Source organism: Aethalodelphis obliquidens, unplaced genomic scaffold (assembly GCF_003676395.1).
Source record: "Aethalodelphis obliquidens isolate GAN/ISIS:26980383/991018 unplaced genomic scaffold, ASM367639v1 scaffold20, whole genome shotgun sequence".
Lineage (NCBI taxonomy): Eukaryota > Metazoa > Chordata > Mammalia > Artiodactyla > Delphinidae > Aethalodelphis > Aethalodelphis obliquidens.
Window position 1 is genome coordinate 17,462,179 of NW_020837964.1, and position 19,724 is coordinate 17,481,902.

A 19,724-nucleotide genomic window follows, 5' to 3' on the forward strand; every position below is an offset into this window, starting at 1 on the left:
GCACAACCACTCTGGAAAAAAGCCTGGCAGTTTTTTAAAAAACACACACACAAAAAAAAACCGAAAAAAAAAACACCTAAACTTAATACACCTACCCTTGCAGCCAGCAGTTTCACTCCTAAGAATTTACCCAAGAGAAATAAAAATGTATGCCCATGGGGCTTCCCTGGTGGTGCAGTGGTTGGGAGTCCGCCTGCCGATGCAGGGGACACGGGTTCGTGCCCCGGTCCGGGAGGATCCCACGTGCCGCGGAGCGGCTGGGCCCGTGAGCCATGGCCGCTGAGCCTGCGCCCCGAGCCTGTGCTCCGCAACGGGAGGGGCCACAGCAGTGAGAGGCCCGCGTACCGCAAAAAAGAAAAAAAAAAAAAAATGTATGCCCACAAGAGTTGTACAAAAATATTCATAGTAACTTTATTAATATTAGCTCCAAACTGGAAATAGCTCAGGTATCCGTGAATAGGAAAATGGATAAAGAAACTATGCTATATTCATAAAACATAACACTACTCAGCAATAAAAGAGAAAGAGTTATTGTTACATGCAACAAGAAGAATGAATCTCAAAATTCTTATGGTGAGTTAAATAATTCTATCACAAAAAAGTACATATGATATGACTACATTTACATGAAGTTTTAGAATAGCTGAAACAGATCTATGACAGCAAGTCAGAACAGTAGTAGCCTTGGAAGGTGGGAGAGGGAATTGACTGGGAATGGGAAAAAGAAAACTTTCCAAGGTTAACAGTAATGTCCTGTATCTTGATAGGCTTGGGTTACATAATTTTAGGCATCTGTCAAAATTTAGGATTTGTGTATTTTATTGTATGCAAATATTGTCTCAAAAGAAAAAAGCTACAACAAAAACACTGAACTCTATATGCACGCTTGAGTAGAGAGAAATATTCTAATGTGTGCAATTCACTTTGAAATGCATCAAAGAAAATTAAGATGGATTGACGGATGGATAGGTGGGCCAATCCATGATAAAGTATATATAGTAAAATGTTAATGGTAGAATCTAGGTCGTGGAAAAATGAGTGTTGACTATAAAATTATTTCGACTTTGCTGTATGTTTGAAGATTTTCATAATAAATTGTTAGGGGAAAAATGATGATGGGAATCCACTTGCCTATGTAGGGCTTAAATATCAGATTCATAATTATTTTCCAGATTAGGGCACATCTAAGCCTATTCCTTGTCAGAGTTTTACCAAAGACTATGTGGAAGATTAAGATTTTCAAATAGAAATATGGTCAGTTATATAAGGCTGCAATGTGATAAATATCTTGGTGACAGATGTCCTGATGAACTTATTTTTGCTGTTCCTAAATGAACTGGTTTTCTCCATGGCTTTAAATGTTGCAGCTGTGTTACCTGTCGTGACATTTCCTTTGACAGAGCTGAGATAAATTTAAGGATCAAAGAGCTCCAAATGACTTTACAGATACTATCTTATTTATCCTTGAAGTAAAAGAACAGAGTTGAGCAAGCATTATTATGTCCATTTTACAGAAAGAAAAAAACAGGAGGACAGAGGAATTAAGGGACTTATTTAAGGTCAGAAGGACACCAACAGCACCTATAATAATAATATATTGAGAGCATACTATGCCAATTTTATAATTGTTCTCTTATTTAAATCCTCATATAACCTTTCATTTTATACAGGAGGAAACCAAGGCTTATGAAAACAAATAGTTTGCCTAATGTTACAAAGTCCATCACCCTAACTTCAGTCTAATTACTCAATGGCTCTGAACATTTTTTTCTACCAAGACACTTAGGATAGATGTTCACATTCCTGTGGGTATAACCAAAGTTAAGTATAATTTTGCCAGGTACCTGCAATTCTACTGCTTTTCTTTTTCTCTAGAAAGCACACTGGAATGCAAGTAAGAGTGACATAAGAATAACCTTGAATCTCTTCCAACTTATATTTTACAAAAAGCAGATCATTTGCAAATTTGATATTTTTTTTTTCTTTTTTTGGCCACGCCATGCAGCATGCTGGATCTTAGTTCCCCAACCAGGGATCGAACCCGTGCCCCCTGCACTGAGAGCACTGCACACGGAGTCTTAACCATGCGACCACCATGGAAGTTCCCAAATTTGCTATTTTAAGTAACTTTGGAAACGAATTACTTTGCAGCATTAAGCCTGATAATCTGCAAAAGCCTAACTCTTCTAAGACCTATCCTTGTAGAGTAATAAGTAGACTGATCATCTTACTGAAGAGCACGGTGTGATACAACTCTTATAGCCCAAACTGCCCTCTTCTGTTGTTTCTGAAAATCTACTTCAAACTTGACCATCCACCAAATGTCTTTAGCATATACGCTAAAGAGAATGCAGCCCCAAGTTTTAATAAAGGTCAAGGTTATTGAGCTCTAAAAGGTCTTAGTGGATGATAAACTAGCACCACTTTCAGCAATACAGCCAAGTCATATCACCTTCCTCCTTCCTTCTCTCCCTCCCACAACCCCAGCGTGCTATAGAAATATATCAGCAGCACTACAGGTGCTGTAGACTGAATGTTTGTGTCCCTGCCTCAAATTCATGTTAAAATCCTAACCCCGGGGCTTCCCTGGTGGCGCAGTGGTTGAGAGTCCGCCTGCCAATGCAGGGGACACGGGTTCGAGCCCTGGTCTGGGAAGATCCTACATGCGGCGGAGGAACTAGGCCCGTGAGCCACAACTACTGAGCCTGCGCGTCTGGAGCCTGTGCTCCGCAACAAGAGAGGCCGCGATAGTGAGAGGCCCGCACACCACGATGAAGAGTGGCCCTGCTCGCCGCAACTAGAGAAAGCCCTCGCACAGAAACGAAGACCCAACACAGCCAAAAATAAATAAATTAATTAAATTATTAAAACAAAAAAGAATATTAACTTTAATTTTACTTGAATGAAACATTTTAAAAATGAAACAGAAATAAAACTATATGGGGGCTTCCCTGGTGGCGCAGTGGTTGAGAGTCCGCCTGCTGATGCAGGGGACACGGGTTCGTGCCCCGGTCCGGTAAGATCCCACATGCCGCGGAGCGGCTAGGCCTGTGAGCCATGGCCACTGAGCCTTCATGTCCGGAGCCTGTGCTCCGCAATGGGAGAGGCCACAACAGTGAGAGGCCCGTGTACCATAAAAAAAAAAAAAAATCCTAACCCCAAATGTGACAAAATTAGAAGATGGGGCCTCTGGGAGGCGATTAGATCGTAAGGGCAGAACCCTCACAGATGGGATTAGTGCTCTCATTAGAGAGACCCCAGGGAGCTGTCTAGATTTCTCTGCCATGTGAGAATATAGGAAGAAAATGACCATCTATGAATCAGGAAGTGGGCCTTCGCCAGACACTAAATATGCCAGTACCTTGATCTTAGACTTCCAAGGCTTTTCCCTAACTGTGAAAACTAAATTTCTGTTGTTTATAAGCCACACAGTTTACGGTATTTTGTTACAGCAGCCTGAACAGACTAAGACAACAATCTATTCTCATTCTCAGAAATGACTTATATGGACTTTCCTGGTGGTACAGTGGTTAAGGATCCACCTGCCAATGCAGGGGACATGGGTTTGAGCCCTGGTCCGGGAAGATCCCACATGCCGCGGAGCTACTAAGCCCATGTGCCACAACTACTGAGCCTGAGCTCTAGAGCCCGCGAGCAACAACTACTGAAGCCCACACGCCTAGAGCCTGTGCTCCGCAACAAGAGAAGCCACTGCAATGAGAAGCCCACACATTGCAACGAAGAGTAGGCCCCGCTCGCCGCAACTAGAGAAAGCCTGCGTGCAGCAAGACCTAAAGCAGCCAAAAATAAATAAATAAATTTATTTTAAAAAAAAGAAATGATTTATTATGAAAAGACTTAGCCTGAACACTTTCCTCAGCCTGACAATCAGTTGACAAATATAATGTCTATTTGTTCTCTTTATCACATTGTAACTCTATTCTAATTCCTTCTCTATAGTCCTAACTACATAATTTTTTTAAGTCCATGATTAACAGATCAAAGTCTCTACATAAATATATCTCATTTGAGAAAAAAATTTTAACTTGGATTTAAGAGGCAGAGTTGATTATTTACTTTAAAAATTAGATTCTTTTTTCTTTATTTTTATTGGAGCATAGTTGCTTTACAATGTTGTTAGTTTCTGCTGTACAACAAAGTGAATCAGCCACACATATACGTATATCCCCTCTTCCTTGGATTTCCTTCCCACTTAGGTCACCACAGAGCACTGAGTAGAGTTCCCTGTGCTTTACAGTCTATTCTCATTAGTTATCTATTTTATATACATAGTAGTGTTTATATGTCAATCCCAATCTCCCAATCTATCCCCTCCCGACCCTGGTATGCATAAGTACAAATTAGATTCTTACTGTATGAAAAAAAAAGCATTTCTTTAAAGATCAAGCTGTTCTGTATTTATATATGCTTCAATATACACACAATCTTTCACAAATAAAGCTGTATATAACAAGAAGTAATTTCTATGTCTTGAACTTTTAAAAGAAAGCAAATAAGAACAATACAAATGTATCAGAATGTAATTTTCAAAATATGTATACATGGGAATTCCCTGGCGGTCCAGTGGTTAGGACTCTGCACTTTCACCTCTGAGGGCTCGAGTTCAATCCCTGGTCAGGAAACTAAGATCCCACAAGCTGCATGGCGTGGCCAAAATATATATATATGTATGTAAGTATGTATGTATACAAAGTTAGCAGTTAAGACTTTTTTTTTTTTTTTTGGCGGTACACGGGCCTCTCACTGTTGTGGCCTCTCCCATTGTGGAGCACAGGCTCCGGACGCGCAGGCTCAGTGGCCATGGCTCACGGGCCCAGCCGCTCCGCGGCATGTGGGATCCTCCTGGACCGGGGCACAAACCCGTGTCCCCTGCATCAGCAGGTGGATTCTCAACCACTGCACCACCAGGGAAGCCCAATTAAGACTTTTTAAGCTACTATTTCTTGAGAACCTACTATATGTTTGGCTCTATACAAAGGGCTTCATGTGTGTTATGCCATTTAATCTGCACACTGAGTTATTTTTTTTTTTTAAATCACTGAGAATATGGAGGTTTATAGAGGAGAAGGAACTTGCTCAGAGCCTTCTTTGGAGCAGGTGACCTAGTTTGGATTCAAACCAAGGTCTGTGTGATTGCAGAGCTCAACTCTTTCCAGCATACACATAATATATTATAGAGCAGGAGCTTCCATGTCCCCATGGCCTAAAATGCCCAAGGTCATTCAGCTTCTTGCTGTCTTCTCTGAACCATCCCATCCTGATTAGGCACCTGGCTGTGCATTCAGATCAGAGGAGACCATAAAAGCGAAAGTATATTATAAAAAGCTGGTCCTTAACTATGTCTTTGGACTACTTTCTTTATCTCTTTTTTTCCCCTAATCTCTAACCAGACACTAGGTTTACCAGTACCACGTCATGGCATTAATGAAGACAAAGTCATAGAACCCAAATGGTGATGGAACTAGGAGGGACATTAGAAATTATCCAATCCAATGCTCTCATTTCACAAATGAGGAAACTGAGGTCAAAAGAAGCTAACTTGCCACAGTCACGTTATTAGTTGATGCAGCCTGACCTATAATGAAGATCTCTGATTCTTTTTTCTTTTTTTTTAAGATCTCTGATTCTTTACACTAACCACAGTATAAGGAATTTCCTCCTAGGAGATATTTGTTTAAATTTCTTGGACAAGACTTTTTCTATTATTAAGTAATATTCATAATGAATAAACTAATAGTAACACTCCAGAAAGGTTTAAAATGAAAAGTAGAAGCCTCTTCTTTCCTTCTACCTTCTAATCCCATTTCATTCCCCAGGCATAACCATCATTAAGCTTCTTGTATGTTCATCCAAAATTGATCTATATATGTACATATATGTGTGAAGTAATTTAAATATGGAAGTACAAAAATGATTCATCTCAGACTGATGTTTTCCTCTATATAATTTAGTCAACAGTCATATTATTGCATAAAAATATGCAAAGGGAGAAAGTAATATTGCAACATATCTGTAAGTTTGCAAAGCTGTGAGTACGATGTTCTCCTTAGGTACAGCTCACCTGTTTTCCAGGTCCGGCATGCTTAGGTTTCTAGCAGCAAAGCACATTTTGAGAGGGATGACCTTCCTGTCCTTGGTGCTGTTCTGGTGTTTTGGAGAACCGGAGTCCTCACTGCCACTAAAGCTTGGTGACTGGGGAGCTGCACCTTCCCATGGCAGATCTGATACTAACGATGGCTTCTTGATATATGGCGTCACTTCTCGGATGAATTTAACTATGAACAAAAATCAAAGAAGAAGGTTAGTATTTTTGCTTCCTATGAAAAATAACAACTGAAATATATACATACACAAACTATCTGGCATGAAGTGAAAAAATACACGAAGTTAAAGAGCCAGCACACAGAATCTCAGGATTGGAGGGTGCTTTAAGAGCATGTAATCCAAATGATATACCACTACTCTATCCTAAAAACTTTAACTTCTGAGTCTTTGCATATTGTTGCTTCTGCTTAGGACTCCTTTCTCCCTTTGTTGGCCTGGCCAACTCTACTCAAGAGTCACCTCCTCAGCAGCCTTTCCTGTTCACTCTCTCCAGGGTATTACCATTAATCTTCTGTAGCAACTTCTAAGCACCCTGGGTTGTAATCCTCTGTTAATACTTCAGTTCCCTGCTGGCTGCGAGTTCCCCAAAGGCAGGGTTTACAATTTATTCAATCTTGGTGTCTAAAATCCAGACCAGTGCCTACTCAGTAAATGTTTGAATAAATGAGTGAAGGAAAAAATGAACAATTAAATACCTGAATTATCTCAGTAGTTGGCCATCATGAATGAATCTGGATAGATTCAGTACCTCCTGAGACAGCCCCATCTAGCTTTAGACAACTCAACATTTAGAAACTTGAAACTTCCACCCATTGGTTTGCTGACTACAGAAGCCATATAGAACAAACTTAATCTCTTCCACATGAGAACCCTTCAGATATCTGAAGACTGAGATGATCTCTCTCTTCTCCAGACTAAGCTATGTATCTCTACTTCAATTCGATTCAACTCAGTCAACATTTTCAGCTACCTTCCAAGTATCAGGCATTAGGCTAGCCACTGAGAATACAAGAGCAACTTAGGCATGGACCCTGCCTTCAAAGAATGCCCAGTCTAGTAAGGGAGACAGCTTTGGAAACGAACCATTATAGCTTTGAAAAACAAGTACAAAAACATAGTCAAAAACAAGGTATTTCTATTAACAGTAGCCCCAAATTAAGATATAGCTTTTAATATATGTGAAACGTTTTTCTTTTAAGTTCAATTTTAAGACATATAAAATACTTCTTTCACCTCATTCATGACTGGAAACTACTATCATTTGAAGCACTGTGCTCTTATTTCAAAAACTAGATAAACTGAAGATTATTAAATCCTTTTTTAGTAAAATCTTAAAAAGCATTAAAATGTCAATAAATCGTTGAATGTAGATAAATCGGTCACCATTTCCTCTTCTAACATCAATATATGTTACATCAGTAATCTACCTCCTCTAAAATTCCACTGTGGTAGGTCATTAGAGTAGTATCATGGGAACTGAAAAACTAGAAAGATATGATCATTATCAATGCTTATCAATGTCATAATATCTAGTATTAATATTTTATAGCATTAGAAGCTTTACAAGCCTATGAAACTTCACTAAGAAATAGATTACTAAATCTAAAAAATAATCAGCTATGTTTCTAAAAACATAGCTAACAAGTCTTTAGAATATTGTTTCTTTTTTGAATAGGTAATACATGCATATAAAACAAAATTCAGTGTTTCTCTGGTGGCGCAGTGGTTAAGAATCCACCTGCCAATGCAGGGGACAAGGGTTCGAGCCCTGGTCCGGGAAGATCCCACATGCCGAGGAGCAACTAAGCCTGTGCGCCACAACTACTGAGCCTGCGCTCTAGAGCCCACGAGCCACAACTACTGAGCCCATGTGCCACAACTACTGAAGCCTATGTGCCTAGAGCCTGTGTTCTGCAACAAGAGAAGCCACTGCAATGAGAAGCATGTGCACCGCAATGAAGAGCAGCCCCCGCTCGCTGCAACTAGAAAAAGCCCGCACGCAGCAACAAAGGCCCAATGCAGCCAAAAATAAATAAAATAAATAAATTTTTTTAAAAGGAGAGAAAAAAACAAAATTCAAAAAGTATAAAAGGTTTTATGATAAACAGTATGTATTTCTAGCAGCCCAATTCCCATCCCTGGAGGCAATTACTGTATGGTCTTCCAGCAACAGGCTAAGCATGTATGAAAATAGACACACATACGTGTGTATATACATAAATACACACAATGGTAGTATATTATGCTTACTGTTTCCACATCTTGCTTTTTTAACTTAGTAATATTGATGATAATCTTTTATAAGCATAGCATCCTACCACTCACTCTACATGATGTGGTGACAGAGAGGCCTTTGGAATCAGACCTTGTTCAAATACTAACTACTAACTGTGCTTGCTACTTCAGAGCTATGTGACCTCACTTGACAGTCCTGAAGTCCTCATCTATAAAATGGCAGTAACACTAAGCAAGTAAAAATTCTAGGCACATGCTAAACATTCAATAAATAGTAGGCGCCTTTCTTCTCCTTCCCTAATTTAAAAAGCTAGAAAAGTTAAAAATTTTAAACAGCAATCAGAAGAGGCAACATTATTTTCCTATAAGTTATTCAAGAAGATCTGCTGAAGTTAAGCATAATTCTAGAAAATATAATAATGCTAATGCCAACATTTAGAAAAAGTTTGTGTGTGTTTGTATGTGTGTGTGCTTTCTATGTATAGTTATAATATGTGTATTTCTAGGTGGAGAGAGTAAAAGCTAACTGCTTCAGATCACCAAGGAGATTTTTTTCATCCTAGAAAAAATGAGCAGGGGCGCAACCAGTGTATCCTTTGAGCAGCTGACTCAGGCATTTCAATACATGCTTTAGTTTAGCTTTGTGCTTTCAAGAGAGAATTAGATCACAATAATTTTGGCAGAAATTCTTACAGTTTCTAGTCACTGCCAATGGCAGAGAGTTACTTTTTAAACATTTATGGCAGTATACTAACTTTTGGGCTACCAATTGGGGGAAACTAAAGACATTCTAAATGACTACTCCTGAATACTACAGTGGTTAGAAAGCCCGCTTTATGATATACTCAGAAGCTCGTTTGATCACAGAGTAGCATCAGTGAGTTGATTACTACACATATTTAAATAAAATAGACATAAACACATAGCCTATTGCATGGCCTTATTAAAAGAGCAATGAGTTTCACTTGAGTTGATGACAATGGCACCCATACCCCCATCTAACTGGTTATCCATAATGGCTGGAGAACCATAAATAGACATCTGTTTCTAATTTACCTGAGATTCAGGAAAGGTGAAAAGTTAAGTGTGCTCTGTCTGAGTCCTGTTCTTAGACCTCCCCTGTTGCCACAGTGCATTAACCTGGATACCCGGCAGGATAAGCAAAGCCTCTACACCACCACGTGGCATTCAGGTCAACTCAGAAACCATGATATGGGGACTTCCCTGGTGGTGCAGTGGTTAAGAATCCGCCTGCCAATGCAGGGGACACGGGTTCGAGTCCTGGTCCGGGAAGATCCCGCATGTCGCGGAGCTACTAAGCCCGTGTGCCACAACTACTGAGCCTGCACTCTAGAGCCCGCAAGCCACAACTACTGAGCCTGCGCACCTAGAGCCCGTGCTCCGCAACAAGAGAAGCCACTGCAATAAGAAGTCCGTGCACCACAGTGAAGAGCAGCCCCCACTCGCCACAACTAGAGAAAGCCTGCACGCAGCAACGAAGACCCAAAGCAGTCAAAAAGAAATATAAATTAATAAATTAATAATAATAAAAAACGTGATATGGGACTTCCCTGGTAGTCCAGTGGGTAAGACTCTGTGCTCCCAATTCAGGGGGCCCGAGTTCGATCCCTGGTCGGGGAACTAGATCCCACGTGCTGCAACTAAGACCCAGTGCAGCCAAAGTAAATAAATAAATAAAAATAAAATCTTTACATAAATTTAAATAAAAGAAACTGTGATATATTTCAGAGTTATTTCACTTTTCCTGATAGTTAAAGATCGTCCTCAAAATGCTTAAACTCTGATGTTTATAGTATTTTAGGTGTTTAGTTGCTGAAGTTAATCTTTCTTTTACGCACTGCTCGCTCTTATTGAAAATGAAAGGGGTTCTCCCCCACCCTAAAATCATCACTATAATCCCTTCTCTTTAGTGACAACAAACATATACATGTACTGTACACACACCTGGAAAAACATCTGCGAAGATTTTCAGCAAAACATCAATAGTGCCTAGAAATATGCATAGGACTGCCTTTGATGAGCCCATATCATTTATACAAAAAACAAAAAAACTTATTTAAGAAAGGAAGAAAATTTATTCCAAAAACTTGCTCAAACTTTAAACATGGAACCACCTTAAACTAAAACCTTGCTGAACCTTCTAAAACTATAATGCACGGGATAGGATCCAAGATTCAACTGATTCTTACTGAATTCCATGCTCTAATGAATAAGGTTACAGGGGTCCATGTATATTAACAAGGTACACTGCTATCCTGGTTTGGGGCATTAGGCAGCATCTGATTTTAAACTGATGCCATTTATGTGGCTTTTAAAAGCTTATCCAAAAGATACTTTACAGTGCAGAAGTAGCCTACGGCTATAAACACAAGTATTCTGGTATATCAATCACCTTCCCTTATAAACATCAATCTCTCATATAATCATTATTTTCCTCTCTAATTTCTAATGCTTATCATTTTCTTATCTCTTCAAGTGACCTTTACTATGAGTTTAAGTGAAACTAAATGGATCAGACAATGTATGGAGAATCGTGCCAATATTTCCCCTGCTTTTGCAAACAAGTTTGTTTCTGATCTATCTATCCTTAGGGTGGAAGAGCTGGCTTTTCATTTGTCTCACAAGTGAGTTACGATGACATCACTGTTCAAGTATTCTCCTTGACCTCATCCCAAGCTCCTCCCCCAAATCAAGAATCTGATAGATGGCCACCAAAAGCATTAGGGAGGAATTACTTTATTTTTCATAAAAAGCCTTTTACATTCTCAACTTGCAGGTGTCTTTCAGCTCAAGTCTCTTGCCATTTAGGGTCTGAGTAGGCTACACAGTCTAGGTTTTGGTGATGTAAACCCTATACGTGTTCAGAGTGACTCTGGTTTCATTATACCTTTCCATTTTAAAGTATCAATAACATTGCACATTCTCTAACTTATTGAGCTCCTGTTATGTGCCAGGAACTGTTTTGGGAATCTAGAATAATATATCCATGAACAAAACATGCAAAAATAAAAAAGGATAAATGTAATAAATAAGTAAATTATATTCTAGAAAAACAAAAACTTACATTCACATAAACTTATGTTTATATATGTTCACATATATGACTGTTTTTTTATCAGCTCTATTCCTAGTGCCCAAACTGGAAACAACCCAAATTTCCTTTAATGGGTGAATGGATAAATTGCAGTACAGCCAGGAACAGAATATTACTCAGCAATGAAAAGGAAAATGAGAGGCATCCCTGGTGGTGCAGTGGTTAAGAATCCGCCTGCCAATGCAGGGGACACGGGTTCGAGCCTTGGTCCGGGAAGATCCCACATGCCGTGGAGCAGATAAGCCCGAGAGCCACAACTACTTAGCCCACGTGCCACAACTACGGAAGCCCACGTGCCTAGAGCCCATGCTCCTCAACAAGAGAAGCCACCGTAATGTGAAGCTCACGAACCGCAACAAAGAGTAGACCCCGCTTGCCGCAACTAGAGAAAGCCTATGCACAGCAACAAAGACCCAACGCAGCCAAAAATAAATTAAAAAATAAAAAAAAATTTTTTTTAAAAAAAAGGAAAATTAACTGAGGAACTTGGATGACTCTCAAAGGTATTATGCTGAGTAAAAGAAGCCAGTGTCAAAAGGTTACATACTGCATGATTCTATTACTGAAAAGACAAAAGTGTATGAAGACAGGCATGGGGAAGGTGTGATGAGTTTTTTTTGAGCATAGAACTAGCCTATATCCTTATTGTGGTGATGGTCACAAGAATTTACACATGGGTTAAAATTCACAGAAGTGTATACCATATGGGAGGGGAGCCAATTTTACTGCATAATTTAAAAATTAAAATAAGTAAATTATTGGGGCTTCCCTAGTGGCGCAGTGGTTGACAGTCTGCCTGCCGATGCAGGGGACACGGGTTCGTGCCCCAGTCCGGGAAGATCCCACATGCTGAGGAGCGGCTGGGCCTGTGAGCCATGTCCCCTGAGCCTGCGCGTCCGGAGCCTGTGCTCCACAACGGGAGAGGCCACAACAGTGAGAGGTCTACGTACCGCAAAAAAAAAAAAAAAAAAAAAAGTAAATTACATAGTAAGTCATGAAAAATTAAGTGTTATGGAAAAGGGTAAACAGTAAGGGAAGGCAGATCAGAGTGCTGCAAGGGGGTCAATTTGCGACTGTAAATAAGGTGGTTAGGTGACCCGCCTTATGAAGACATTTGAGCAATGACTTAAAGAAGGTGGGGAGTCAGTCAAGGGAATATTTGGGAGAAGCATTCCAGATGAGAGAAAAGTGTTAAATTAAGTAAGGCCAGTGTGACTAGCACAGGGTAATAGAGGGGGAAAGAGAGAAAAGAGGGGCATAAGGGTAGAGGGAATGGGAGGCAGCTCATGTAGGTCACTGTAAGGACTGTGGCTTTTATTCTGAATTGGGAAGCCATTGGGAGGTTTTAAGCTGAGCAGCGATATAATCTAACTTGTATTTTAATCATTCTAACTACTTTGTTGAAAATAGAGTGAAAGAGGGTAAGGGCAGAAGCAGGAAGACCAATTGGGAGGTTATTAGAGGGGAGAGATTATGGTAGTTAGACCAGGGTGATAGGAGTGGAGGTGAGAAGGGTCAGATTCTCTACTGAAGGTAGATCTACTCGGATGCCCTGATAGACTGGAGAAGGGGGGTTGATTTATCCTTAGGGTGGATAAGGGGGCTGAGGAGAAGAGAAGGAAGAGCAAAAGGGACAGGAGACCCACGAGAGACAAGTCTTCCATAGAAATACCAGCCTAAATTAGTACCAAGTTTACCCAAACTGGAAAATGCCTTGTCTTGATCTTACTCTCCCTGACTTGGTTCCTTCCTCTCTTCACCACTCCTTGAAAATAAAAACTTTATGCCTGCTGTTTCTATTTTCTTCTTTTGCTCCTTAATCTCTTCTGAATAAAACTACATTCTAAAGACTAGCTCATGTTTTTTTACTCACCCAATCTAAAGGCCCTTTTTCTCAATCCCTATTCTTGACCATTCCAACATCTGACAATACACTCTATCAACTGTTTTTACTCCTCCTTTCTGGCCATTTATTTTCTAATGCCTGCTTTCTCCTCCTAGCCATACAGTGTATCTGTTCCCCAAGGCTCTGATTTTAGCACTTTCTGCTCACTTTATCCTCTACTCTCTAGCAACTTTTTTAAAAAATATTTATTTATTTGGCTGCACCGGGTCTTATTTGTGGCAGGCAGGCTCTTCAATTGCGGCTCCAGGTCTCCTTAGTTGCGGCATGTGGGCTCCTTAGTTGTGGCATGTAAACTCCTGGTTGCGGCATGCATGTGGGATCTAGCTCCTTGACCTGGGATCGAACCCGGGCCCCCTGCATTGGGAGTGTGGAGTCCTATCCATTGCACCACCAGGGAAGTCCCTCTCTAGCAACTTTCAGTGCTGGATCTTTAGATTTAACATACATCTCGAGAACCAATTTCACTTGTTGGCCCTGATTTCTTTCACCAGAGTGCTGCCCCAACCCTTCAAACTTAACATATGCCCATGTGAACCGATTTTCATTATCTTTAATCTCCTCCTGTGTGCATTGCTTTAGTTATTAGAATTAGCAGCACCATCTTCCTAGCCACACAGTGGCTAAACCAGTAGCGTAGCAAGTCTGGTGTAAAGTCCAATAATCTGAATTTTATTAAAGCTCCCCCAGGTGGTTGATTCTCATGCCCATGCTGCTTTGGGAACAACTTCTCTAAACCTTTGTAGACTCCTCCCTCTCCCTAGCCCCCACATCCAATCAAGTGCCAAACCATCTCATCCCACCTCTGCAATTTTTCTCTAATCTACCTACTTCCCTCAATTCCCACTACCGACATGCTCTGGATCACCCAAACCACTGTAATGGCCCCACTTTTTTTGGTAATTGTGGTAAAATACATATAACATAAAATTTACCATTTTAACTGTTTTTTACGTGTACAGTTCAGTGGCATCAAGAACTTTCACACTGTTGTGCAACCATCACCTCCATCCATCTCCAGAACTTCTTCATCTTCCCATACTGAAACTCGGTACCCTTTAAACAATAACTCCCCACTCCCTTTCCCCCAGCCCCTGGCAACCACCATTTTACCTTCTGCTGGCCTTATCCTTTCCCCTCAGATAATTACACTGGCAAATACTGAAAAGAAAATGAAAACAAATATAAAAATTCCTGACTCTACCCCATCTCCTTCCACATGTTTTAGTCCTTTACTTAACATGGTAACATACATCTTCCCATGTTAAACAAACTCTTCATAAGCATCATTTAAAAATAGCTATAGAGCATTCCATTGTGTTTACCATAATTTATTTAGGCGTTCCCTAATTTATTGGGCACTTACTTTAAATAATGCTATAATAAATATATTTTTCAGGAGAGAAATTACTGTGTCAAAGGAATATTTAAGACTCATGATAAATATTGCAAATTTCTCCCCAAAAGGATTATACCATTTTATACTCCCACCAGCAGTATATGAGCATGTCCACGTCAGTAGACTTGTCAACAGGAAGTTACCTTATTTAAAACAATCTTCGCTATTTTAATGGGTGAAAAATGGTATGTATATATGGCAACCCAATCTTAATCTGCTTCAACAAATACAGGATGTTATTATTTTCTTCTCTTTAAAAGCAGGAAATTCATGTCTCTACATTTTTTTGTCTGAAGACACGGGAGGAGTGATTTGTGAGTTATGACAGTGAGGAGTTACAGAACGATCACGAGAACCTTAAATCTAACACAGATTTGAGCAATACTTCTTTGGATTTGCTGTACTAGCATTTCCAAAGTCATACTTAATTTCCCATTATTGCCTTATCATTTAACTCTGTGAAGTTAGCTCCTTTTTTCTTGCTAGTCATCAGGAGGAAAAAATCCCCAGCAAAGAAACCAAGCATGTCCTCAGAAGCTGTACATGTGCTTATGTGATTTCAATGTTCTGCTTCTTTTTTTTTTTTTTTTGGTACGCGGGCCTCTCACTGTTGTGGCCTCTCCCGTTGTGGAGCACAGGCTCTGGACGCGCAGGCTCAGCGGCCATGGCTCACGGGCCTAGCCGCTCCGCGGCACGTGGGATCTTCCCGGACCGGGGCACGAACCCGTGTCCCCTGCATCGGCAGGTGGACTCTCAACCACTGCGCCACCAGGGAAGCCCCAATGTTCTGCTTTAAAAACATAACTATAGTTTGTGCTTGTCCTGAGATTTTCAGATCACTTCATTACCCATCTTTCCTTCTCCACATCACTCCAAGGCCTGTCCAAGTCAATAAAAATAGGAGATATATTCTTTCTGAGGATCTCAAATTACTACCAAGATGACATGGAGAATTCAAGTTTCCCTTTAAACCTCTTAGCTACAGTGGAATAAATCCAAACAAACCAGAAATAAGGTATCTCTGAAATTTGTCCCCAGCAATTAAAATTTCAGGATTTTAAAATTATGGCCCTTTATAATAAATTTATGCAAACTGGCAAAAAAAGATATTTTTTTGGCCTCAATCAAATTCCAACATGGATATCTATTACTTTTATTCAAAAGTATTAGCTTTCATGCTTTTATGTATTCAAACATAGAACAAACTAGATTGAAATAATTTGGGTCTTTGGACTCTTTACTGTGTAATTTCTCCTTGGTAGTCTTCTTCAACTACTAATCTTATATGGTAAAACCAGTTGTGGGTCATTTATAAAGTAAATATTTAAAAAATGAATTTAAAGTGATTTTCTTTGGAATGTTTCTTCAAACTGCAAAAGAATATGCAAGCTTTTCAATTTTTTATTAAAAAATAGTTTAAACACCTTAGGTTTGCATTTTTAAATGTTTTTTGTAAGGAAGACAGATTTCCCCGTGGAAACTGCTAAATAGTAAGTATGTGTGTTTAGAATCCTTTATATAACTAACCCATAAACAGGAGACACTGCATTTGAAAAATAACTTCAAATTACATATTTTTCTTTTCCTTTTGGTGTTGAGATTTATATTTATTTCCTATGACAGATCTCTGTTTTTATAAGTCAATTCTACTTTTAGTACTTCTCCCTCCCCTGAAAGGAAGTACTGCTTTATGTGAAACAATGGTCCAATCTGTTTCATACCCTTCTTGCTTACTTCAAAACATACAAAGCAGAGAACTGTTGACAACAATAGAAAAGTCTTGACCATCTATAGGATTAGAAAAAATAGAAAGATAAAGACTTTAATTTCATTTTCACTAGAGTAGAGGCAGTGAGAAAGGCAATTTGCATAAGGCTGCTTAGGAATAATTTATATTGCTTCTTAGTCTCCTGCTGAAATATGAAAGCAGAGGCTAGTTTTGCTCTGTTGTTTTTTTAATAAACCCTATCAGATTCTTAAAAACATCGTAAAATGACTCAAACTCTATAAAACCAAAGGTAAAACTAAGGGTACCAGAGTTGCTAAGTGAAAAAAGCAAGCTCTCAGTTTTACGTTTTAAAAAATTATATAAACATTTATATGTTCATAAAGTACTTAAGAAAAATATGCCAATTCGCACCAGGGCATGGAAGCAACCTAAGTGTCCATCGACAGATGAACTGATAAAGAAGCTGTGGCACATATATACAACTGAATATTACTCAACCATAAAAAGAAACAAAATTGAGTTATTTGTAGTGAGTTATTTGTAGTGAGGTGTAGTGAGTTATTTGTAGTGTAGTGAGTTATTTGTAGTGACAGACCTAGAGTCTGTCACACAAAGTGAAGTAAGTCAGAAAGAGAAAAACAAATACCATATGCTAACACATATATATGGAATCTAAAAAAAAAAAAACGTTCAGAAGAACCTAGGGGCAGGACAGGAGTAAAGACGGAGACGTAGAGAATGGACTTGAGGACACAGGGAGGGAGAATGGTAAGCTGGGATGAAGTGAGAGAGTGGCATGGACATATATACACTACCAAATGTAAAATAGATAGCTAGTGGGAAGCAGCCACATAGCACAGGGAGATCGGCTCAGTACTTTGTGACCACCTAGAGGGGTGGGATAGGGAGGGTGGGAGGGAGATGCAAGAGGGAGGAGATATGGGGATATATGTATATGTATGGCTGATTCACTTTGTTATAAAGCAGAAACTAACACACCATTGTAAAGCAATTATACGCCAATAAAGATGTTAAAAAAAGTAAACAAACCAAAAATGTCAATTCGCTAATAATGGTTATATCTACATTGCAATTACAGTGACTTCTATTTTTGAAGTTAACTATTTCTACAATGTTTGAACTTTTAAATAATAAGCATATGTTCTATTAAATAATAATATTAATTTTAAATATATGCCATCAAATAACAAAGAAAAACACAGATTAGAACATAATTTCAGAAAAAGATTCAATAGCAGAAACAACGACAATGGGGGAAAAGTCACTATTCAATAAATGCTGAAAGAACAGTGGGGTATCAGTGTGCAATTGTCTTATATCTGTATCTCACACCCTACAATGCATTTGCTAACCTACAGTTGATGCCCTTTGGATAATTTTCGTAAAATCACTGAAGTGTAAATACAGAGCAACAAATTTTAAAGTCAAATGAATCTCAGTTCAAGTCTTGATATTACCATTTAACTTTTGAGAGGTTTGAAGCACATAATTTACTTGTCTGAGCCTCAGTTTCCACATTTGTTAAACATTGAATACCACCTTCAAATGGCTGTTGTGGGAATTAAATGAGATAATGTATGAAAAGTGCCTAGGCCTGTGTTTGAGTGTTGGAAGTACTGAATATCAGTGCGTATTTGAGTGTACAATTAATACAATATACTCTGGACAAAGTATAGTAGAGTAGACAGAGGCTAAGATATGAAATTAAATAGACCAAATTTGAATTTCAGTTCTGTTAATTATAAACTTAATGATTTGGACAAATAATTTAACTTTTCAATCTCAATTTCTAATCCACAAAACTCTAATACTAACCCTAATACCAACTGTCCTGAATAACTGAGAGGATTAAATAAGATTAACTGATAAAATAAAAGTAAACTGGTTAAGAGAGCTTGGAAGATAGCAGGCATTAAACATACATAATCTACAGAATGGGATCATTATGCAACATCAAAGAATATCTGCAAAGGGTAGTTATCTCCAGAAAGACAGCAAGTCAATTGTTCTTTGTCTCCCCTTTCACAAAAAGACCAATTTTTGACAGCACATAGCCTTCTTCATTTATATTTCTGTAACATTCCACATATCACTATTAAGGCACTTCTCATATGTCACAGTTTCTGTTTTGCCCGTCTTTTCCATTTGACCAAGGGTCTTTGAAGGGTTTAAAAGTCAAGACCACAAAAGTCAACGATAATTACAACACATCACTTCTATACTGCTTATCTATCCATGGTTCTTCACTTTTTGTAGTCACTCCTCAGAACTGTGTTGCAGTCTGTGCAGGGCTATTTAAGGTCCTGAATACATTCTCTTGCACATTCATGAGGCAAAATTCTTGTATTTTTCTAGCACACATACAATCTTTCTATGACTCTGGCTTGACATTACACTTGCTTCCAACCTTTCAGAGCAAGTTTTATCCCACTCCACATGACATCACTATAACAATATGTATACTTAGTTTTAGCACAAATGAATGTTACACACTGATCAAAATTTGGCAGTATAAAGTGTTTATAGCAGAAATCACTAACATACAGAAGATGAACTGTAAATATTGGTTGGATGAATTATGAAAAATTCTGTCACAAATATAGACATATTTTGTAATCCTAATTTCCCTGTCCTGGGGAGATCATGAGAAATATTTATGGCATGGGTAAAAAAATCTAGTTAAAAACTGCTGCTAATAGGTCTAGATTAAGGATTTTTGCAGATATTTGAATAAAGGGTCTGTGTTCAACACCATCATCTGCTTTTTGAATAATATGTGGGACCTGGTCACTCTCACCATAGACTGAAGGTTATCACATACATCGTATATGAATGATCTTTGTTCAGGTTCTCTTCAGCTAAATTTGTTATTAGAACATATCTGTCATTAGAACAAAATTCTATTTAATAAACTATATCTACTTAAATACATGGTTTATGGATGAGCAGTTTGCTCTTACAGTGACATAAAAATTTAATCTTATTATAAGGAGTCAATAATATATTAAAACAGTTCTTCTATAGGTAAAGAAAATCCTTGTCTCACAAATCCAATGTATATACTTTTATCTATTCCTGATATAAATGATAGGAAACAATTTTTTACTCTTAAAAAAAACTGTAATGTTTCTCCCTCTTCAATAACAAAGAACTCTCTCCTATATGCAAAGCATGTAGGATATTTAAAAAGTTTAAT

At 38.7% G+C, this 19,724-nt stretch overlaps 1 protein-coding gene across 4 annotated transcripts in view; it reads right to left on the reverse strand.

The window, feature by feature from the left end:
- The window catches only part of SNTB2 (syntrophin beta 2), a 102,217-nt gene that overhangs the window by 51,967 nt on the left and 30,526 nt on the right, over nucleotides 1-19,724 (reverse strand). For all 4 annotated transcript variants that reach the window (XR_003435444.1, XR_003435445.1, XM_027119444.1 and 1 more), the window contains exon 2: nucleotides 6,083-6,296. Coding sequence is in view for 2 of the 4 variants with exons in the window: in XM_027119444.1 (XP_026975245.1) it covers nucleotides 6,083-6,296 (214 nt within the window). In the remaining 2 variants the exon portion in view is untranslated. The remainder of the gene's footprint in view (nucleotides 1-6,082; nucleotides 6,297-19,724) is intronic.